We start from the raw sequence: 23,025 nt of genomic DNA on the forward strand, positions 1-23,025 counted from the left end.
GCCTATGACAATCACTAAAAGATCATTTGCGATCATTTGGTATGATCTTGTTAAGGGCGCTCGCTTAATAAGGTGCTACCACCTGGAGACACCGTACCACAGTTTGGAAACTATTAGATGAAAGAAAGAAAGAAAGAATGAATGAATGAATGAATGAATGAATGAATGAATGAATGAATGAATGAATGAAAAATGAATGATCATTCATTCATTCATTCTTTCTTTCTTTCTTGCGACATAGCGACACTGATTGAATGAATGAATGAATGAATGAATGAATGAATGAATGAATGAATGAATGAATGAATGAATGAATGAATGAATGTAACTTGCTCGCGTGGCAGGAAAAGTCGTTATAACACCGGTGTTCACACATCTCGTGCAGGCTTACGAGTTACCATGTATGTTACTTTCCAGGTGATTTTTTGGCATAGTTTTTTGTTGTGTATAATAAGGACAACCCATTAGTGGCCACTGACAATTGCCGTTAAGTGTCTTGCTTAAGAACACATACGCCCACAATGGTAGCAGCGACGAGCCTTGAACAAAGTACCTCTGGTAACAGACAGGCCCGCTATGTAACCACTTTGCCACAGCGCCGGACAAAAAACATCAAATTTTAAACTAATTTAGAACTTCGCCAGTTCCGTAATTTGCAGCACTGTGACGTATGGTCTACTTTGGACTTTATCGTACGTCAAAACAATGCTGCAAGTGTTGTGCCCAACTGTTTTTAAAGGTCCACTATGGTTCAGACTAGAGCACTCACGATTTGCTGCAACTGTACATATTGATAGGCAATTGTGCGACCGCTTGATACCACGCAAACTGTATTATATTCCGTTGTTCGGCGCTAGTGTATACACAAGCTAAAACTTTGCCTTAGATCTTAATAAACAATGCTAAATGCGAACTACTTTTTTTCTTTGCTTGATAAAATTAAACAATACTAGCAGTCAACTGTAACAATGAATTGATTTGGGTGTTTATTTCATTACTATGAATTACCAGCAAAGCTGGTGTCTGAGGCAAAGTTAGTATAGACCGTTGGTCTGAGGTAGTCAGACCAACGGGGATATTGCGAAATGTCATTAGTTTTACGTTACGTTAAAGCAATCAGGGGTGCATGAGTTCGTCGCAACAAGTTTAGGGGTTGACCAACCCAAAAGAGGTTGAAGAGCACTGCCCTATACAGCAGATGCTAGAGATGTACCTTAAAACCACAGAAATAAAAAAGAGTAGAACGCGCAACTGCCCAAAACCGTGATGTATTCTTTTTCTGTTCACGTGACCGCCAATTCCGTCCCCATTTCGCTTGGTCTCCATTGTAAAAGATAGGCGCACAGTGGTTTTGGGAGGTTTTAGCTGTTTATTTTAAAAACTACAACAACTATTCTAGTTTATTAGGCCAGTTTAGCTATTTGGTAGGTTAACGCTTACAGTTTTGCGCTGGTTTAGGAAAATTAATTATTTAATAAATTTAATTAAAAACGTTCAAACAAACGTTTTTTTAGAAATTTATATATCTTTCGGAACAGTTTTTATTTTTTTAAAGTTAAATTAAGTCAAAAAACGAAGAAAAACTGCATAAAACGCCATGGATTTCATTGACCACAATAGTAAACGGGAACGACTTGCGAAAGAAAAAGAGTATTATCATCTCTCTCGTTTACCGACATTGGAGATTCTATTCTTTTTCTATTCTATTTTTATTTCTGTGCTTGAAACTGTGCAAAATGTGTCTAGTAACATTTTATCCCGGAACATTTTTTAGCAGGTGTATTTTTAATATATACCTCGTATTCTGTTTTTTTCGATCTACTACGCATGTGCAGTAGCGTCTTTGGGGCATGCGCAATAGCGCCCGGTACGAATTTTTCAGTTGGAACGAATATATCGCGACACCGGAGCCGTATACCATCACTAGCTGTGAGGTCCAGAACCAAGAAATGCGTTAAATAATGAACAAATTATCATCCCAAAAAATTATCAGGTTTGCGATATTCATTTTTATTATACAGACTCTTTGAATGATTGAAAATAACGTGTCCATTTTTCTACTACGTTTATGAGGATTATATCATGTACATATGCGTCATAATGCTATTTCTTCGGTATTTATTTCGAATTTGGTTTTGTAGAAATAAACAAACAAATATATCTAACTGTTTGCCAGACTCGAAAGTTTCTTTTCCGTTAAACAGGGTACGTATCATATTCTATTTCATATTTAAACTGGAAGACGGGAGTTACAGATGCTAAGTAGAAGTATTTAGTTGTATAAATACCAAATGGTTGCTTAGCTACACCTCACCGCAGTTTGCTTGTAAAATGGTTTTGATACGTGGATGCTTTTTGTGAGACAACAGCAGGACGTGTGTTGTTTATACAGGCAGTGATAGCTATACATGCATACAGCTGTCGATAACGTTACATGAATGTTTTAAACTGGCTTACATAGTACAATTTTAGCAGGATAATGTCTGTCCCAAGTGGAATAAACAGCAGCATGAAACGGCGAGGCAGTATGTTCGATGCTTCGCTCGCTCGACTGAACCCAGTGGGATCAAGTTTGTGCACGTTTCAGTGAGTATCGAGCTGAACGCATTATATTAAAAATCTGAAACCTATATTTTGATTTGTACAGAGAAGATCCAACAAGTGAATTGTTTCTTATGAAAAAGTTTTCCGTTCGTTACCAGAATACGTATAAAGTGGACCCAGATAAAAAATTTGAGCCTGGGAAAGTCCAGGCTATATTAGAACAAGTCCTTATGGTAAGTATATTATCTTTTGTCATAATAGTAAACAGTGATTAGAAAGGTCCCGAATGAACAATGGGTCATAGTTGTTTTGCGACGTCAGTGTGAAGAAGTTATTATCATTATGTTATTACCCTACCCAGGACAAACTAGAAGACGTTGAATACAATTCAGTTATAAGCCGTGAACTGAGCAAGCAGATTTCTGACAAAATATTGAAAATCCTAAAAACTCTTGGTTATAACAGGTATAGCATTTGCATCGGTGGTAATTCAAACGCTATGGATAATTATTTGACATATTATTCCAGACATAAACTTGTCGTCCTGGTCAACATCGGCCAGTTAAAAGATCAGGGAACAAGAGTAAGCAGCAGGTGCTTGATGGACACCAAACGTGACAGCTGGGCGGGTGCTTTATATGAAGGAAAGACATTATGGGCGACTGCTACCGTGTACGGAATATATTATGAATAAGTAATACAAGATATTGTTCCGATACGTTTTATTGCGTGAATTTTAAAACCAACACCGTGGGGACCTCCCAAACGGAAAAACGTGAGTTCGTAAACAGAGTGCAATATGACGTGTTGGTGTTTCTTGTTGTCACTTGTGCATTATAAAAGCACTTTATGTTAGTTATATGCAACGGTTGTTGGTCCAACGTAAAAAACACTTGTAAGTAATTAGATCCAAAGGTAGAAATAAATAAAAGATAATATTACAATATAGTTTGGTAGGAATGCCTCCATATATGAGGGTGTCTTCATGACAACGAAAGTTGGAATATCTTAAGAAATGCAGATGTGGATCAAGTTGTGGTGGTGGTTTCTTGTGTATTTTTAGCAGCTTCAATTTTCAATGTGTTGTCCGTTACTTCACCTGGTAACTCTTTGCTGACATCAAGTGTTTTGTCATTGTCTTTATCCCCACAATTATTTGACTTGGTCGGAGACGGATTTTCATCCTCTTTGTTTTGATCTTCCAGTTGTTTCTGATGCAGGACACGATATTCAAGAGCTCGGTAAATCTGCTCTGCATCATTAATTGTCCCCTGCAAAAATTCAATAGCTGAGAAACCACCATATCTGGTACATTATATTAATGCATTTGTATAAAAATTATCGTGTTAAGATGTAACACAGAAGTTCTAAACTTTTCGAGACAAAACTTAGAACTTACATACAAAACCTGCTTCCTATATATTTGCAACATGTTAAGTCATAGGTTATGGTAAAGTATGTCTATTCTTTATAAGAACCTTGTAGAATTAGCAGTCCAATAGTTTCAGCATCTCTTTTGTTATTCCTTTCCACATTTATACACAAAATAATGGTAAGTGAGGAAAATTGATATATACTTACAGATATTAGAAAAACACTAATACTACCATCTTCTGTTTGAGCAGAAACACGTACAGATTTTTTGCTTGCTCGCTCCACTGTCATTTGTGGCCACACCTTAGTGTTTAAAACAAGACGCAGACTCCCATGTGTTCGCATAACTGAAAAGTTGGTTATTGTGGTTTCTGTTTATTTTTAAACTATTCTGCAAAACATACCAAGTCTTGATTGAAAGTTGACATCACCATCATTACATATCCCATCATTTAAATGTAAACTTCCAACACCTCGTTCCAACCAGTTTTGATTTTTTGCATCAAATTGATACAATTTGCACTGCATCTGTAAATACAATTTGCACATTAAGACAAAACAATTTGATTATAACTTAAACTAAGCTTTCTGCTATATTTAAAATAGCAGTGTAGGTAAATTTATTTCCCTTGTAACCATTTTGAGACCCTATTTACAATTTCATGCTAAAAACATGTATTGTGTGATACCTGAAGAACATTTTTCTCTCCCTCTTCACCAGTAACAACTTCAACTTCGGGTATAACTGTTCGATGTTGAGAAGCGGCAAAATGAGCTGCAGCATCTTCTTCTAATCCTCCTCTCTTTGTTTCCACTTGATTGGTTGAATCATTCTTTGCATCCAAACCAGATGGTTCTACGAATACAAAGTTATAACAAACATAATACACATTTAATAAGATAAGTACAAACCGTTATTGCTAGGTGGCATGAACAATGATGGTGGATCCGTACTTGATGATACCTAAAATTTGTTTTATTCAATTAAATATTGATAATACAGCGACATTGTTTCAAGTTCTGTCTTTCGACAATGCATGGGATTTCCCATAAGAAAAAAATTCAATCAACTTTGGTCGTTTCTAGTTTCTAAAATACCGAAGAAAATTCAATTTTTATTTCTGATTTGGTATAATTAATGCTTCTTTTTCAAGGATATATAAAAAAATTGTACAACATAGACTTTATTATGTTTTAATTTTTCGATTGAACGTAGGTACATACCAGATTAGGCTGACTCGGCATATTTTTATACCAAATGTTAAACACGAAAAACTAACTTTTTTATAAAAACAAAATGGTACAGTAGATACTAGTGAGACATAATGAACATTTTAATATAAAAAAAGTGCTAAAACCTAACTAATAAGAAAAAAAGTGCTGAGTCAGCATATTATGTAGCTACGTTCAATCGAAAATTAAAACATAATAAAGTCTATGTTTTACAATTTTTTTAGATAGTTTTGAAGAAGCATTCATTATACCAAATCAGGAATAAAATTTAAATTTTCTTTAGTATTTTAGAAACTAGAAACGATCAAAGTTGAGTGAATTTTTTTCAATGGGAATCCCATGCATTGCGCCACAGCCAATTTTTTTTTTACTCCAGCGGTCGAATTTGCGGTTTTGAAACTCATTTTTTTCAAAAGCTGTTTTGTATTTTAAAACTTTATTGGTGGCTTTAGATCACATTTGAGCATATCTATCAATACACAAATTTTGATTTTTCGTTGGTATGCCCCTTAACAAAAAAACAAAATAGGAGCTAACCTTTGCACGCTCAGCAAGATTCTGACCAAAGACAAACTCTGATGATGAAACAGAAGAACCAGCATCGCCACTCTCTTGTTCAGCAACATCCGAGTTTATCTGAAGCAACAACGTAATTGGGAAATTCCTTCAATTTAATAAGAATATTTATAAACACGATATCATTACCTATATTTGACTGTGATAAGAATCTGTCAAATATATGGTTTTATTGGGAGGTGTTAGGACAACTTTTGTTAAGTAACTTTAATAATTTTTATAACAGTGCAAATAGGATTATTCAGACAATGAGACTGCCACTTTTGAGTATAAATTGTTTACACTCCTAGCAACACACAATATTTTGTTTTATACCAACCACATGTGGTTACAACATTATTACGAAATTGAGTCAGGAACTGCAGCAGACAACAGCCCAGCACAATATGTTGAAATGACATACATGTTATAGGGCCCCAACAAATCAATGACAAAAAAATAAGAATAGTGGCCTGGGGGTGTGGGTGAAAGGTTATACTGGTTGGAATGTTACTGCTTCCAACCCTGAATTGGCATTTGGAGCTTTCTATTTCAGCTTGAAATGCAACAAAAGTATTTACCGCGGCCACTGTAACACGTTCCTCCATCTTCTTACCAAATACAAATCCATCTGATGCGGAAGCCGACACTTCAGTGCTTTGTAGAAACAAATTTCCTTCTTTAGTGTCCTGCCAAATGAAATTTTGTAAAAGCTTTGTTAACTCCATATTTCCAACACGCTTTCTTGGAAAGAATGTTTAGCCATCGCTCATATCTCATTGAAGGGGGAGTATAAAGTTGGAGAGTAAGTTTCTTATCTTTTATGTTCCCTTATATGCAGACAGACATTGGTTTAAAGCTAAAATAAAATAAGGGATAAAATATTACCTTAGTTGTTGCTTTATCTGTGGTACTGTCGGGAACACATTTTTCACCAGTATCTGCTGAGCCACCATTTTGTTTTGATTCTGTTTGTTCAGGAGGGGCGACGGTTTCATTCTGGACACAAAACAAGTCAGTTTTTTAAAGAACATATATCTGTAACTAAACAGTTGTGAAACTTTGAAAAAAATCATAAAACAGAAATATCAACAAAATTATTTATATTCCAATTATACTTAAACGCTAATTTTGCTTCTCTTAATTTTTTCTTTATACCAAACAATAGGTAGTGAAATTTCAGTTGCTAATTCTTTTACTTTTGGTTAGAATCTACTATTTACTTTTGATTAGAATCTACTAATTGACAATGATATTTATATACTCACTTCTTTAACAGATTCCTCTTCTTTAATTGAATCATTGGCAGTGAGCAAAAACGGATTGCTGGAAGAGACAAGAAGTCCAGATCCAATTCTGGCAGGTTGAAGGGGAGACTTGTCATTTTTATGTTGTGCTCCTGTTTTGACAAAAGTATAAATCTTTGAATGATTGTAAACCCACATAGTGTTTGCCCGGCGCCGTGGCTCAGTGGGTTAGGCGCCTGCATCAAAACCAAATAGTCCCCGATTAGATGCTCAACCGCGATACTAATACTAACACTGATTGGCATATGTGTCTTTGTTGGGCAAGACACTTAACGGACATTGCTCCAACCCAGCGGTCACTAATGGGTTGTCCAAAAAGGAAGCCATATAAAATAATAATCATACATAAACCTGAAAAGTGTGGTAACACGTAAGCACATGAGGATAAAAAAAATGGTACCAATAATACGCTTCAGACTGCAATGCGACATCAGCCGCACAGAGGACTTAAGTGGGCTTTCCAGATGTTTTGGTAATAGGCAAAATCTGACCTAAACCCCAGGTCCTTGACAAGAACCTCACCCATAAAGAGTAAAAAAAATTTTAAAAATATGTTGCGTTGCTGAGGTAGCTCTGCTTGCATTGTTACCATAATATGTGTTATAACGACTGTCATTGCCCACACAAGATTATTTGATTATTTTAAGTTGATTAAACCCAATTAACAGAATATTTTTTTATTCCTGCAGATTAGTCAATTATAACTAGTATTTACCTGATGTGGACGACACAGTTAATTTGGAAGGTTGCAAAAATTTACATCGGTTTGTAGAGTCTGTGAAACAAAAATAATTATACAAACTAACCGCAATGGTTGTTTTTACTTCACATTTTACCTTCTGCAGATTTCGGAACAGGTTTTGCTTGTCCATGTATTAATGTTGGTGGTTGCAGACGAAACGCTGGTCGCTTCTCCTCTGGTTCATGTTCTGTGGCTTCTGTTGATGAGCCCACCATGTCTGCACGTGATCTTTTTAACCATGTTCCTGTGTTGTAAATACTTTGATATCGGAAAGCTTCTTTAATATTTAATTCTAAATTGGTTGAAATACTGTTGGTTTTACATTCAACTTAACACACATTCAACTTAACACAGATTTTCTTTTTTGGAAATCTCAATTGAAACTGAATTTAATTCTGAATTCGTCAATGCCAAGTTTTTAAAATATTATTAGTTAAAATTGATTATTATTTTACTTCTACACTCTCAATGGCACAAACTGAATAAAAGCACTGGAAAGAACTGCTATGATGTCATGATTTCCAGCCATGCATTGTAGAGGTTGGTGTATGTTGTTTAAACTATTATGGTGACCTTATTTGAGGTTTTATAAATTTTAATATGTAGGATTGTTTTTATGCCTTTTCTAGGAAAAATTTTTAAATGAACTAAAAGAAATCTAAATTTAGTTGTAGAATTAAAACAAACTTTACAAGAAACCCAGCATCGAAATAAAGATCTAGTGATATTTTTAAATTTGATTACATGAGGTAGCCGTATAGCTAGGGATGCACATTACAGAATTTCGAATTCGTGAGATTCGAATCCTTTTGTATTTGAAACCAATTACAAGATCTGGTATTCTGTTTAATGACGTCATCACGCGGTACTTCTAGAAGTGTATGTAGGCTATTGAAAAATACAATACAAAGGTTTGAAGACGTTCTTATTTTTACAATCGTGAAAAATGCATATTTTAAACTTTGTAAGTACAGAATGTTGTACTTGTAGAACACTCATTGCGATCCGGCAGAAGTGTTGCTGCAGTAAACAACATTAACCTGTTTTAATTGGGAGAAAACAACTGGAAAGTCAGTGTAGTTATGTCTAAATACGCCTATCTCAATGTAAACATGCAATAAAACAAAGCTGCTTTAATCTTTACTGACCGTAAACTAAAAACACAAGCATTTAGTTTACTTTTGAAAGGTTACCAATGAACGCGTCAATCGCTATTATGATACAAATAATCAACACGTCTATTGGTATTATGACACAGAAAATTCAGAGTCAATCACTACTATATTGTAATAAACAATCTGCCAATGCAAGCCAAATAATTTTACATTGCTTATTCCCGCACTAAACGATACTTCGCCGTTTGCATGTTCTCGCGGAAGGCGCTGCTGTAACTATTTTACATCATATATGACGTCATAATGATTATTACGTCACACGATTTTTAAGTCACTATAGCCGGCCACCCCAAGAATGAAAACTTGGAGCCTATGTTGCATATATATACTATAATTAAAAAAAACAGAACACTTACCACTGACAATATTCTCTTGCGGTTTATTATCTTCACTCTTGGACATCTTGTACAAATTTCGAGAAATATTTCGCTTTAGTATCCTTACTAAAACGAACTTAGCAATCAAGGTGGTTCAAAAGTTTTATGACTTATTTCTGTGGAAATATATCAAATTAAATATTTGAAGTTATCAGCAAATACGCATTAGATGCAGCTAAAAGGAGGAATTGAGAGTAAGGATGTGCCGAACCAAGCCCGAACTCAAAAGCTCGTGCTCGAGCGTCTCCTTTTTTGATGCTCAGCACTTGACTGAAAACTGGACCAAGGGCCAAACCTTTTGCTATTGCTATAATGTTACACACGAGAGCGAAAAATATTAAAAATGAAAAAAAGTGAAGCTACTGAAATATACCGAGACTAGTCAGCGTAGCTTTCTCTTTAATTATTTTTCGTTCCTAGTGAATTTGCACTCTCGCAAGCAACGAATTGCAGCGCCAGCGAATTTGCTGGTATTGAATTACAGCTGGTGTCGAACTGCAGCGCATATCGAATTACAAAGGGCCCAATGTTTTCATATTTGATTTAAGATAAAAAGCCCAAAATCCATAACCTATTTTATAATGAAATAAAAAAAAAATGCTGCAACAGTTATAAACAATTTTCAATTAAATATTATATATTTTATATGAATTTTACATTTTGCAATACTGGGAATTACGAAACGACTCTTTACCGCAAACCACGTGTTCTGTATTATTTTAAATAGCAACGCTTTTCGAATGAATAGAAACATATTCTCATACGCCTTTCTCCTTGATGACATCAAAGGTGCTTGGGCTTGTCCGGGCTTTTCGTTAAAGCCTTGCACTCGGCGAACCCAAGCTTTTACAACACATGGAGCTATACAGAGAAGACGGAAATTTTTTTCCTCTAGGAGGCGATGACAAATTCGTTTCTCTATTCTATGGTGAGAAGTTAGTTTCACGGTTTATACAAATAAGATATAAACCCCTAACCCCAAACCCTAACTCCAAACTCGTGCTAATCAAACAAAAAAAACTTTAAAAAAAATAAAAATAAGTATTCCACTGTGCGGGACTCGAACCCGATAAAAATGAAACAAAGAGAGTATAGGACCACACGCAAAGCGTTACACCACAGACTCGACGACAGTAAACAGAATGAAAGAGCGTATATAACCGACCTAATGTGGGAAATATGTTCTTACTAGTGTTTTATATATTTATAAAGTTATTATTATTATTTAATTAATTTGTTTACACTTATTAACACTTTGTAGTGCTGTTTTGTTCATTTTTCCGTATTTTTTAATTTAAATAATTACCGACACCTAGCGGAAAAAGTTTTCCGTCTTCTCTGTATAGTCCCATGTTTTTACAACTTGAGCACATCCCTAATTCAGAGAAATAATATTTCCTTGCTTAATGCCTATGGGCAGAGAGAAGGTTAAATAAATGTACAGAAGGTAATCTTACCGCTTGTAATAAGTGAAAATTTTTGGTCTGAACTCCTAAAATGTTGCTCATGTCACATTAATACCCACTGTATATTTAAGAAAAACACTGATTTGTTTGTATTCAATATTAACTTTAAAAATGAGCAAAAACATGCTTAGTCAGCTTTGTCGTAATTCACCTGCCTTAAGTAATATTAACTACATGTTATATTATAGTAGGGATAATATGTGCAGGATATCTTAACTGCGTGGCCTATGAGTTAGACTTTGCTAGTAGTTAGGTAAAATCAAATGAATATAATATTATGATGTAATAATGCAACTTTTGTTCAGTTTAGGACGTCTCGTATTCGCGTATACTAAATAGGTTTACGTAGCAGTGTAGCACTTTTTCTGCAATTTTAAAGTTAATTTTTTAAAAATGTTATACCGTGGGTATCACAGAGACCTAAAGAACATTTTGGGGCCGAAACTTGTACTGGCCACCAGCGGTCGAGCAGCAAAAATACCTCAAAGAAACAGGTTTTAGCAGAGGCATGGTGGAGAGCCAAACTGGCCCTGATTAGTGATTCCTACCATTCAACTGCTCATATGCTTTAGGCAAGGTTAATCTGGTTTAACTCCATTTTTCCTTCCTTTATTTTTGGCCAAATAGTACCTTTAGATTCCTTAACAGAAACTATGTGACAATTTTTTCTTATGTTATATTACTTCTTACTTGTACAGTACTGCTTTAATGTTGACTGACTTTGATGAAAGAATTGACGAAATAAACGTACCCATTTAAAATGTGCGGGTTGTGGATATTTTAGTAAATATAGCTTTAAATTGAAAACGGTTGGCGTTGGTGACTTGCTGTTAATGATTCGTCTCATTGCCTCAAAATAAATCCACCTACAATATTTTTCGAGTTAGGACCAAAAATGTGATTTCTATTCCGCGTGGTTGCGGATATTTTTGGGCACGTATTCAGAATATACTATAGCTCAAATTTAACAAGAGACCAAAACTCTAATGAGTAAGCACGTACAAAATAATTAGCATAATACTATTTAACCCTCTTTCGATTAAGGTCGATCAAAACAAGCCAGAACTCAGCAACAAAGCGATTTTCGGTCGCCATTGGTGACTGTGGAGCAGTGGGTAAAATTCATTTACATATGTATCATAACTCATGAAGACTTATGATGTAAGAATATGTGTAAATATGCTGTGTAGAACTCCTGCAATTTGTTGTTGTTAACTCACACTAGTTAACCTTTTCGCCGTTAAAAAACGTTTGCTTTTGCGGATTTGGAAAACTATAATCACGCAGCACTTAGGTTTCTTTGGAGTTTAATTTTATTCATATGTTGTTTAACAAAACATAATGGTTTAATTGCGATAAACGATAATAAGGTATATGAGTAGCGCTTTCAATACGTGCCCACTTAAATGGTATTAGTTTGGTACAGGCGTCAATCGTTGTGTGGATTGCTTAACTCACAAACACGCGTCATCCCAAACTGCCGGACATTATAACCGCTGTTTCGCCAGTTCGTTAACTGGAAACCGTGACCTTATTGGTTACGCGCGGGCGGTGGCAGATTGAAGCCCCAAGTTCGATGCTTATTTAAGATATTTTTAAATAAAAGATATGGTAGACTGTTACTATACACACTTTTTATTTATATTTGCACTGCAACGCAAGAAAAACCGGGTTTCCGTTGTATGGCAGTTTACCTGATTCGCAAGCGTTATAACCATTAAATACTTATTAATTGGACGATTTTATACACTATGCTTATACGACTAAGCTCATTTAAAATTAATGTATCGAATTATTCATGATAGGGGAACATTTTAGAATTAGCGCTTTTAAAGGAACAGAAAGTAATCGTTTATTACTCGCTAATCAGGCAATTATATATGTAGTATGGGTTGGGGTATTCTAGTGCATTCATTTAATTAAAGTTTAAGGTACATTTTGAATTTAGCATTTTGGTCAAACAGTAAAGTAATCGAACTCGGGACATAAGGCTACAATGTGTACCCGGTGTCGTGATATGTCGTTCCGACTGATATTTTTGTACCGGGGCTACTGCGCATGCGCCAAAAAACTACTGCGACCACCCGGTTCAAACTTATTACGACCCTCTGTTAAAAACGTTCCAGACACGACGTTTACACGCTAATTAACTTTTTGATTTAAAGTCGACAGAACTGAGTTGAATACGTTATTTGTATGCCTAGAATAAGCAAGCAGGCTACTACTAATAAACTTATTTTAGATTAGTTTGATAAGCATATTTCACATGAATTACTAACACTTTTCTCAAATAGGATGGCTTACATATGCCATATCTTTCTCTTCAATTGTAAAATTACTCGAAAAAATAAGCCGTGTAGGCTATAATACAAAGTAAATATTTTTCTTTGATGATCAAAAATAAACAATGCTAAATGCAAACTATATTCTTTGACTTTGCTTTATAAAATAGAACAATACTAACAGATGTAAGAGTCGAGTGTAACAATGAAGTGATTTGGGTTTTCATTTCAATACTGGTAATTATCGGCATAGCATGACGTCTGACGTAATCAGACATCGTGACGCCAGGAGTACAGATGGTAGAAATATACCTTAAAACGGTGCAAAATGTGTTTGGCAATACTTTGTCGTAATCTATTCGTTTCGATTGATATATTTGTACCTGTTGCGCATGCGCAGTATGTCGAAACAAATACAATAACCACCAGGTCCAAATTTACTACGACTCTTCGTTGAAAACATTCCAGACCCGACGCTTACACGATTAAACTTTAGTTTTGAATTGAAAGTCACCAGAACTAAGACTTTCTAACCTTCAAATTTGTTTAAGTCACTTAGTTTTTCTTCGATACCCGCTATGATATTTTAAATAAATGAATGAACAAATGTAACTAACTTAATCCTCGCGTGGCTGGAAAACAACTTTTGGAAAACGAAATGTAACCTTTAAACGTAAAATGTCGGCTAATTTACGATTTAAATAACAATAGTGGGCATTTTGTGTTTTTGAAACAGATAGTCTCATAATGCTGATTGTTCTACATGCACTAAGATATTTAACAATAAATCGTTTATTGCAAAATAAAGTAAGAGAACTGTAAGGCAGAAAAAAGAAGAAACCCAGGCACAGTTGAACTAACTTGAACACGAAATCAACATTCCACTTTTCGTGTTATTTGAAATTTTGCACCTGTTTCCACATCTGGATGGTGCGATCACTGTAAAAGCAGATTTATTTATAAAGACATTTTTCCCATTAAACTTGGGACATAAAATAAATTTTGTTTACCATGCCAATGTTTAGTTTTAGGTACAGAGGATAATTAGATCTACAACAGCTATACACTCTGTTGCCATTTGCTTTTGCAATCAGATATTTGGAGCCCCATGCACTCCGCAAACAGACCTCTTCTCTCTTTCTAGGGCTTAGGTAAAGTTTACAAAAGTCAAATAGTGGCAACTTGGATAACGGTTACTATATTCTGTACTAAACTAGACACAATTGGATTTATTTTAAAACCATTAATTGGTGTGCTGTAACTTCTAGGATAGAATTATCAGATTGCAGTTCTTTTTTTTTTCGTGTATGACACAGTGGTCAAATTATTGTTGTATAAATTTACAGCTTAATTTATCTATACAAACAACTGTAAACCTTGGTAAAGATGTATTAAGTGATCTATCCATTCATAATAACTTGCTGATATATTGGCCAACTTAATTATTTGGTGTTAAATGGGCATACCAACGAAAAAATGAAAATTTGTGTATGGATAGAGATGCTCAAATGTAACCTAAAGCTATAATTCGGTAGGACCAGGTACAGATACGATATCAAAAGTCACCACCTAACACATTTCCCTAAAGCAATTCTATTTTATATATTAATGCAAACATAGCCGCTTGCACTGTAATTGACTGAAAAACACATGATATTACTAAAAGAACTTACCTTGATGCAGTGAATAGATGTGTGTTATTTGAAGCGATGCAATTAATGGTGTCCGTGTGTGCCCTCACTGAACCGACAGAGTTCAGTTGATCCATGTCCCACAGTTTCAACAAACCATCTCTTCCACCAGAAACAAGAAGCTCTTGGTCATTATTCGACCTCACAAGGTCCATTGCGCATATCCAATTTCCATGTGCACCGTACTCTGACTATCCAACAAGAATGGTTAACGTACGCTGACCACAGTTTTTCATCATAGACAATAAGTCAAATAACCAATGTTTTAAAACAACTACTTCAAAACAAAACACTAATAAACACAAAACAAGTTTCAAATACCCTGACAACTGTTTTTGTATCCATGTCCCACTTCTTAATAGATTTGTCTCTTGAGCAAGAAAATAGGAAATTTTCATTGGTTGAGAGCAAAAGGAATTCGACCCCGTCCATGTGTGGAGGTTCTAATGTTCTTGAAGGAACTACATTTCCAGAAATCCCATTCGACAAGTCAAAGACCTACATTGATTAAATTTTGAAAACAAACTTTGTTCCAAATAGTAACACGACCAACTACCTTTATGAAATGATCCTTTGCTCCAGTGATTACTGTGGAATTACCCAATCGGGGAATACACATCGTCATAATGTTCCCTTTGTGACCAATGAGTTTTCCAATTACACCAAATCTGAATATAGTTACTGATTATTTTTTATAATTTATTACAAAAAATCAATTTAATTAGAATATGAGATAACATATGTCTTACAACAGGAAAGCATGACTCTGAGGAATACATACTTCCAAATTTAAAAAAAGTTTAGAACAATTTAAAAAAAAATAAATTAAAGTCTAAACATAAACCTAAAAGAACGCAAAAAGCTAAAATTCTTACTTCATCTGAATTTGTTTTATTATTTTAAAAATTATATAAACATTAATTACTCGGAGGTATTGGTCAGACGTTTACAACATGTAGATAACGTTTTTACCCAGTGTTACGACAAAGTTTCTCGAACTGTGTTTTCATAACTTCCCCCTTTTTATAGCTTTAGCAACTAAACAACCAAATGTAAAATGGTAACTAAGCCTGATTATAAACAAGTAACCAACCAAGTGATTTTCAGTCATCATTGTTGACTGTGTAATGGTAGGTAGAGTGCATTTATAAATGTATTGTCTCTTGAAACCTAATGATGTTTGAGGGATTGAGGATTAAGTGGTGGTAAAGTATATGTGTAAATACGCTTTGTAAAATTTCTGCACTTTGTGTTGACTTGTACACTTGCACTAGTTAACCTTGTCACCGCTTAAAAACGTTTGTTTTGTGAATTTGAACAAAAACTTTACTCAGTAACCAGGTAATGTAAGAGGTTAAAATTAATCAGATGATGTATAACTTGAAATGATGTTTCAGTTACGATAAATGATAATAGGGTATAAGAATAGTGCTTTTAATGCATAAATGGTAATAGTTTGTTACAGACGCCAATCGTTGCGTGAATTCATTATCTTACACTCCCAAATTCCTTCCTAGATACCACAGATCGTTTCCCTGGAAATGGTGGCCTAAATGTTTAAGCGCCTCGTAAAAGAATATTGCTAAAGAGTTTAATCCTCGCATGACGTAACAATTACTTTGGACTTTTTCTTTTAATAAGAAATATGGGAAACATATCTTTTAATAAAAGATATATATTCATATCTTTTAATAAGAGATATATATTCATATCTTTTAATAAGATATATATATATTACTTTACACACTTTTAATTTATATTTGCCCTGCAAGTAAACAAAGCTAAAAGTTCCTGATTACGGTTCTACTAACCAGTTACCGATGTATGGCTGTTTTCTTGATTCTCAAGCATTATAATCATAATTACTTATTAATTGGACTTTATACATATGGTTTATAAAAATATGCTTAGTTATAAATATTTCATCAATCAAATAATCACAGTTTAAGGTACATTTTGAATTTATCCCTTATGAGCTAATTAGGCGATTGTATGCATAATAGTTTATTAAAAACGCTTAGTTAGGAACACTTCATAGGAGGTGATCATTTAAATATGGTTTAAGGTTCGTTTTGGATTTACTACTTTTGAACAAAGTAATTGTTAATTACTCGCTAATTATGCGGTTTTAAATCTGAAAATTTAGTATAAGATTTATGAATATATTTTATTATTTCAATCAAAAGATACAAGAATAAACGCTAGAATTAAGATATGTGGATAAAGTTACTCTACTACTGTTTAATGAATAGGATCTAACATGCTCACAACTACCTTAACCAGTGCATCGCAACCTTTCTATCATAAATCGTGATACCACATTTACTCTTGTTAACAATGCTTTGTGCACACAGTTTAACAAAGTACATTCCAAACAAATTATATAGGCATATAGGGAATAAAATAGATGGCGGTTAATAATGCATAAACCAGTAAAACTGTAGCAGATGATCAAACCAAATGATGACTTACTTCTGGGTCTGACACAAGTGATATAAAGCACTTGCTTAAATAAATAAAAACAACTAACTTACTTGTTGAGTTCAACAACTTTGGCGTGTGTTGTCGTGGCACAAAAAAGCATTTTCGAATCCGAGCTGAGCGTTAAGTCATTAATTATACTTTCATTGTCAGGCATTCGATTTGTTCGAGGTATGGTTCGCATAAAGTTACCAACAAGCTGATTTCCACCAGATGAACTAAAACAAAAGCAATAATTAAATACAAACATAATAAATTGTAAGCGAGGATTCTTAACTAGAGTGTGTGTAAGATTTATAAAGTAGTATGTGAGAAAATAACCCAAAAGCTAGACAGGTCTTCTTTAGTTAAAAAGAATAGGTAAGTCCAGCTAACTGCTGGCAAAGTTCAACTTACTCTAGAGTAACTAATTTCGGAAAATAAATTTGCAGAAAAACTGTAAAATGATATATGCCTGGTGTCACAAATTTATGCTCCCATTGCGTTAAATGTTATTGTTATATAATCTACATATTTCATACGCGTCAGTTTCTAGGTCGTTCTATCGCTTATTTAGAACGATAATTACGCATCGCAGAAGTCGTGGAACATAACTGCAAGTTCTGAAGCCATTCAAAACATTCCTGCTGTTACCTATCCAGACGCTGCAGTGATCATGCAGTTCTTCTTTACCTGTATGTTTTTTTGGTTGTGTGATTGTATCATATATAAGCGCGTTGTGATTTGTAGTGACCATGGGAGAATAATACGAGATGAAATAAAAGAGATTCGAGAGTGAAGTAAAGTAAGTTCGTTGAGTGCTGCCTAAGTTACGTGTTGTTTAGAATAAGAAGAATGCATCAGTCCCACGTAAAAATGTGACACCTGGCAACAACCATTTGAAAAAAGAGAAGACAAACTTATTTAAAAATGGTTTAGTGACACAACACCGACACTTAAGCTGCTGTATTACCTCAATACCCGGATGCACTTTGCATGGCTTCGTATATCCCACACTTTAATATAGCACAATGAAACGCTGTAGACAAGACCATTGATGGGGCAGTGTTTTACTATCTGTTATGTTTGAAAGAATATGGTATTAAACAAAATATTAAAAAAAACAAAAGAGATTAATAAATGAACATAACCAACACAGAAAATTAAACTCTGAAATGTAGAAATTCTAAATCCATGGATAATTTGGCAATATATTAATATAGGAATACAATCATGATGAACAAACACCTGGGATTTAGTTTTGGAAACTGTCAAGTTTATGATAATAATCACTTTTTTATAAAGGGGGACTAACAGTAATATGAATGTCCCAGTTACACCGCTATTACTTTGCTAATGTAAATATTAGTACAATCAGCTAAAGGATAATATTGGGAAATTTATGCAAAGACTAACATACATCATTATTATTCGTGCGTACCTTATAATTCAATTTATGTTCTGTATGATAATTTTATATGTGCCCATTCATTAGAGCTGTGCTACCTTATAAATGTTCCCTAATTTGAAGTACAAGTGAAGTACTACCAAATTCAATAAACCCCCCAAAAGAGAGTTTTCATATTTTACCAATGAAACTTAGTTCACCAATAAGAGAAACATTCATTCTATTCCTCAACAGATGCTAAAAAAGCGGGACTTACATTGACATTGTTGGGGTGGCCTTCCAAAGACATAATTTCTTGTCCAGTAACCAAATTCCAAACTTTAACTGTTCTGTCTATATGACAACACCAATAAATAAAGTTAAAGAAATAAAATAAGTGATAAATCATAAACAAAGTGAATTACCTTTTGAACCAGAGAAAAGCAAATGATCAGTGGCATGAATGCACAGGACAGCTTTATGGTGACCTTTGGCTACTTGAACACAATCCAATAGTGAAGATCGAACAGATGACGTTTTGCTTGAAATTGGGGTCATATGACCTCTGTAACCATCAAAGTTTTTATCAAAAAGTCAGCAAGGGCTGAAACATTAAATTACATGCAAATCAACTTACAAGGTGAAACATTGTCTTCTCCTAGCACTACTGTTATAACATATGTATCTCTAAAACTTTTCAAAAACAAACCATATTAAGTTTGCATAACATGGATCAGAAGCCCACACAATAACTAAATCAATATTTTACATAAAAACTGCAAAACATGATTGAATCACATGAATGTACAGGAGCATTTTTACTAAATGACCACACAACATACTTCACAAGTCACAACACAAAGCACTAATACAAATTTTGTTTTGAAAAAAATATTTTAGGTATAAAATAAGATTAAAGTTTAAAATAAAATTTAAATAATGCATAGTTTACTTGGCAGTCATGGGTGAAGAAAGTGTGTATTTTGATAATCGCATGAAAACATTGGTTGGAATTGATGATTTAGATGATGGTTCTGGAGTTTTAGGTGCAGAGTTCGATCTTGGCAGTTGAGTAGATGCAATTCTAAAATTAAAATACATTTAAGTTTAATTTAAAATTACATTTAATCCATAATTTCATGATGAAAAATGTATTAGTTACTGAACAAATGGAACCTGTCTTTTAAAGCAGTTGTTTCAAGAGGAATGTTTTTTATTTCTTCCAACTTTGACAGCTGTAAATTAATAATGGAAAGGTTAAACACACACAAGTTATTATAAAGTCAAGAAAAGAATATACAGTCAAAAGTTAACCCCACTTAATGAAACTACTTGTTTAATCACCGTTTGCTAAATCAAACTTTTTAAATCGGGCTTTCATTTCACCCACAATAGGTTTATTAGTTAAGGTGACACCGTCAACAGTTGATGTTTACAAAAAACCTTATGTTTGTGAAACAACAAACCACTTACATCACTTGAGATCACGTTAACTTCATCTTCATCATCGCATGGAATTGATGTCAATGTTTCATCCAAGCATTCTTGTGTTTTAATGTTGGAATCGTTTATCTCACATTTTACAGCTTGTTCTTTAAACTGAATACCTCCATGTAACAACTCCTGTAAAACAAACACATTTTTATTAATAAATGTTTAGGTGAAACACAAAAATCTAATCAATAAATAATAATTTTGCACATAGCGAATTAAGTAATATTTTTTAAATTCTTAAATTAAAAAAAAAGTTGAGCAGTACTTTAAAAAAGACAATACTTTATACCCAAAAAAATCAGACTTAAGACTTGGTTGCTACCTGTGGAGTCGCAGTTCTTCTTCTGGCTTTTAATTCTTTTGTTTCAGTGATTTCCGTTTCATCTTGCTCAATATGCGGAATTGGAGCCAACAAAGCTGTTGGTTTATTTAAAATTGACTTATTCTCATCCGATTTATCTGGAGATGAATCTCTTGAGCTAGAGCTACTTCCACTGTATGTACCTGCCAATCATTAAGCATCAAATAACAAAACTTTGATGGCTTCTTTAAAATATGCAAAAACAAAATATGGAACAAATGAAAACAAAACAACAGTTGTAAGAAGCGAACGGATGACTTACTGTAAAAAATATGTTTCCAAGAATACCTTATACACAACAAATCTTGTTTTAAAAACATTTCCACCAGTTTAAGTTACTCTATCTTTAAAAATATTGTTCTGCTATTAATAACTGTGTGTTCATAGTTTTTATTGATAAAGAAGTTAGGCTTACTAAATTTTATGCTTTAACCACAAAAGTGGAGAAATTAAAAAACAGTTTTATTAACCCTTGGGGATAAGACATATTTTAATTTTGCATTTTTGACAGACTCTCACATTTCGCTCTTTAGTGACACAGGTGTTTGTGGCAGCAAAAACAATCAATTAGACTTTTGTTCTTTGGTTCTTTGGAAAAATTGCTACAGGATTGTATTTTAATTATTTCGTCATTCAATTTTTTTGTATTTATGCTTAATTTGTTTTTTTAGATGAAAATGGATAGGGAATCCAGTACAGGTTGATTCCTGGTTAGTTTACTACCTAACTAAATTGATTGTTTGAATTTTGACAAAATTTTTAACAAACTTTAAAAAACGATTTACTGGGAATATAAAGGTAGAAACAACATGTTGAAGCAAAAGGAAATACTTGTGAGGAAATACTTGTGACATGGCCCTTTTTAACCAAAACTGCATTTTTAACCGGACACTTAGACCTGGACAGGAAAGCAGAGCAGCATAGAGATCAAATAAAATCGTTTTTATTGGACAGAATGACAGTAAAACCTTGATTTTGGGGCAGCATGTGAACCATCTGCTTAAAAATCCTTTTGGTTTTTAAATCAAGTTAAATGCTATAATGCCCTTTTCAAACATTATATTGGCAAATAACCCTTATTCTTTCAAAAAAAACAACTGTAAGAACTTTTACCAACCATAAAAAAATATGAACATTTTTATGAACACCTGTTTCAAAATTGGTGTTTGGATTACTCGTCCCTTAAGGGTTACCATTTAAGAAAATATGCTGTTCTTAGTGGCAATATAATTTTACACCAATTTTAGGATTTAATATATTATGTTTTCAGTAGAATGTCACCAAAATTTGTATTACCTCTTATAAATTCAGTCAAACATTCAGAGATATTGCAATTTAAATACGGCTTTTCTTCCAAAACATATCGCATGAGTTCATGAGCTTGTTTGGCTGATTGTTCACTTTCTTGCAAACGAGTTTCCATTTCCTCTAACTGAAGTTTAAACAAAATAAAAAAAGTTTTTAACAAGAAAACAGAACTTTAACAAATAGGAATGTTAGCATTATAAAGTAATTCAAAAACAAAATGCGTAAATGTGCATGTATTATTCTGAAATTGTAAACTAAGAAATTTCATGAAAACGTTTATTTTTGTAAATTTGGAAATAACTAGACGTTTTAGGCGCTATGATTTATATAATCTTGTTCAGTTAAAGTAGTGCATCGAATGCTTTTATTGGTTAAACATCTTTACACGTTTTCAAATTTCTGCTAATGATAAATATGCGGTTTTGATACAGAACATTTATTTTGAATTTTTGAATTATATGTGGATATGTGAGGGTTGAAAACTGAGATGTGTGGAAATGAGTCTCCATAATAACAACTACTCAACAAAACAGAATCCATGAGGACACGCGTCCAATATTGTATCTTTGTGCGGAGGAATATAAAGAATTATAATAATGGTGACATACTGAGATACTCTACACGTTGTTTATTTAGTTTACTTATCTTGGGTTAGTTACCAGGTTCTTAGTTAGTGATTATTATTATCTGTACTTTCAATTTCAATTATTAATTTAATTGAGAAAAAACTTCTCACCCTTGATCTGCATTCAACAATCAATGATGAATTGGTCAATGTCAAAGACACAAAACTTTCAACAAAGAAGCGAGCTTCATTTAAGGAACAATTTTGAATAATTTGCGACAATAAACTATCACTAGTCATTGCTTCTTCAACCTGAATTAAACAATATAGAAATTTTAATTTCTTTGGGACAACATATATCTACAGACCTGCATGATCTCCAGTTGACAGTTCTGAATTTGCTCATTTACATAAACAATGTTTTCTTGCATTGCATCTTGTTCATCACACAGTGCTCGACGTACAGATGGTTTCTATAAAGAAGAAATTAATTTAATGAAGTTCACTGTGGAATATTACGGTTGTTATTCTACTGCAAAGTGTTCTCTGGTGGCCAGATCGCAATACAGGGATGCTATTCAAGAGATCCCATCTCCACTTTTCAATCTTTAACAACAAAACTCTTAACAGCTAACCAGCAAATACCTTTAGTCTTTTGTTTGGGTTATTTTTGCCAGCGTTGAATATCCTGAGGTTAACAGGTT

General features: G+C 33.7%; 3 protein-coding genes across 4 annotated transcripts in view; 1 reads left to right on the top strand and 2 right to left on the bottom strand.

Moving 5' to 3' along the window:
- Positions 1–1,607: 1,607 nt before the first annotated feature.
- dlc (dynein light chain) lies at positions 1,608–3,266 on the top strand. 2 transcript variants are annotated; one of them, XM_009860217.3, is made up of 5 exons: positions 1,608–2,205; positions 2,476–2,586; positions 2,648–2,777; positions 2,906–3,009; positions 3,073–3,266. In XM_009860217.3, exons 2-5 carry the CDS (start codon positions 2,480–2,482, stop codon positions 3,236–3,238), a joined length of 507 nt encoding a protein of 168 aa, XP_009858519.1. In that variant the 5' UTR covers positions 1,608–2,205; positions 2,476–2,479; the 3' UTR covers positions 3,239–3,266.
- On the bottom strand, positions 3,250–11,636 carry LOC100182216 (ran-binding protein 3). The gene is made up of 13 exons (XM_002126731.5): positions 11,525–11,636; positions 9,287–9,423; positions 7,850–7,999; positions 7,729–7,788; positions 6,975–7,105; positions 6,595–6,705; positions 6,288–6,395; positions 5,689–5,787; positions 4,831–4,882; positions 4,608–4,774; positions 4,323–4,446; positions 4,126–4,265; positions 3,250–3,815 (listed from the first exon to the last, which is right to left on the bottom strand). The coding sequence occupies exons 2-13, from the start codon at positions 9,330–9,332 to the stop codon at positions 3,573–3,575; spliced, it is 1,431 nt and encodes a 476-aa protein (XP_002126767.1). The 5' UTR covers positions 9,333–9,423; positions 11,525–11,636; the 3' UTR covers positions 3,250–3,572.
- Positions 11,637–13,830: 2,194 nt separating this feature from the next.
- Positions 13,831–23,025, bottom strand: part of LOC100181461 (kinesin-like protein KIF21A) — a 27,988-nt gene continuing 18,793 nt past the window's right edge. The window contains exons 26-40 of the mRNA XM_009860401.3: positions 22,690–22,794; positions 22,493–22,633; positions 21,745–21,880; positions 20,410–20,591; positions 20,067–20,216; positions 19,770–19,828; positions 19,546–19,677; positions 19,019–19,158; positions 18,871–18,947; positions 18,180–18,283; positions 17,281–17,445; positions 15,303–15,414; positions 15,068–15,244; positions 14,729–14,937; positions 13,831–13,994 (exon numbers count right to left, since the gene is read on the bottom strand). Coding sequence (XP_009858703.1) covers positions 13,949–13,994; positions 14,729–14,937; positions 15,068–15,244; positions 15,303–15,414; positions 17,281–17,445; positions 18,180–18,283; positions 18,871–18,947; positions 19,019–19,158; positions 19,546–19,677; positions 19,770–19,828; positions 20,067–20,216; positions 20,410–20,591; positions 21,745–21,880; positions 22,493–22,633; positions 22,690–22,794 — 1,935 coding nt within the window. The 3' untranslated portion in view covers positions 13,831–13,948. The remainder of the gene's footprint in view (positions 13,995–14,728; positions 14,938–15,067; positions 15,245–15,302; positions 15,415–17,280; positions 17,446–18,179; positions 18,284–18,870; positions 18,948–19,018; positions 19,159–19,545; positions 19,678–19,769; positions 19,829–20,066; positions 20,217–20,409; positions 20,592–21,744; positions 21,881–22,492; positions 22,634–22,689; positions 22,795–23,025) is intronic.

This window comes from Ciona intestinalis, chromosome 5 (assembly GCF_000224145.3).
Source record: "Ciona intestinalis chromosome 5, KH, whole genome shotgun sequence".
In the NCBI taxonomy this organism is placed as follows: Eukaryota; Metazoa; Chordata; class Ascidiacea; order Phlebobranchia; family Cionidae; genus Ciona; species Ciona intestinalis.

Excerpts from the sequence above, each read along its gene's own strand:
- dlc (XM_009860217.3), top strand. The coding sequence starts at position 2,480 with ATGTCTGTCCCAAGTGGAATAAACAGCAGCATGAAACGGCGAGGCAGT. Across the intron at positions 2,778-2,905 it reads TATTAGAACAAGTCCTTATG|GACAAACTAGAAGACGTTGA; the intron begins GTAAGTATATTA and ends TACCCTACCCAG. Across the intron at positions 3,010-3,072 it reads AAAACTCTTGGTTATAACAG|ACATAAACTTGTCGTCCTGG; the intron begins GTATAGCATTTG and ends ATATTATTCCAG.
- LOC100182216 (XM_002126731.5), bottom strand. The coding sequence starts at position 9,332 with ATGTCCAAGAGTGAAGATAATAAACCGCAAGAGAATATTGTCAGTG. Across the intron at positions 4,883-5,688 it reads ATCTTGCTGAGCGTGCAAAG|GTATCATCAAGTACGGATCC; the intron begins GTTAGCTCCTAT and ends AACAAATTTTAG. Across the intron at positions 4,266-4,322 it reads CAACTTTCAATCAAGACTTG|TTATGCGAACACATGGGAGT; the intron begins GTATGTTTTGCA and ends CCAACTTTTCAG.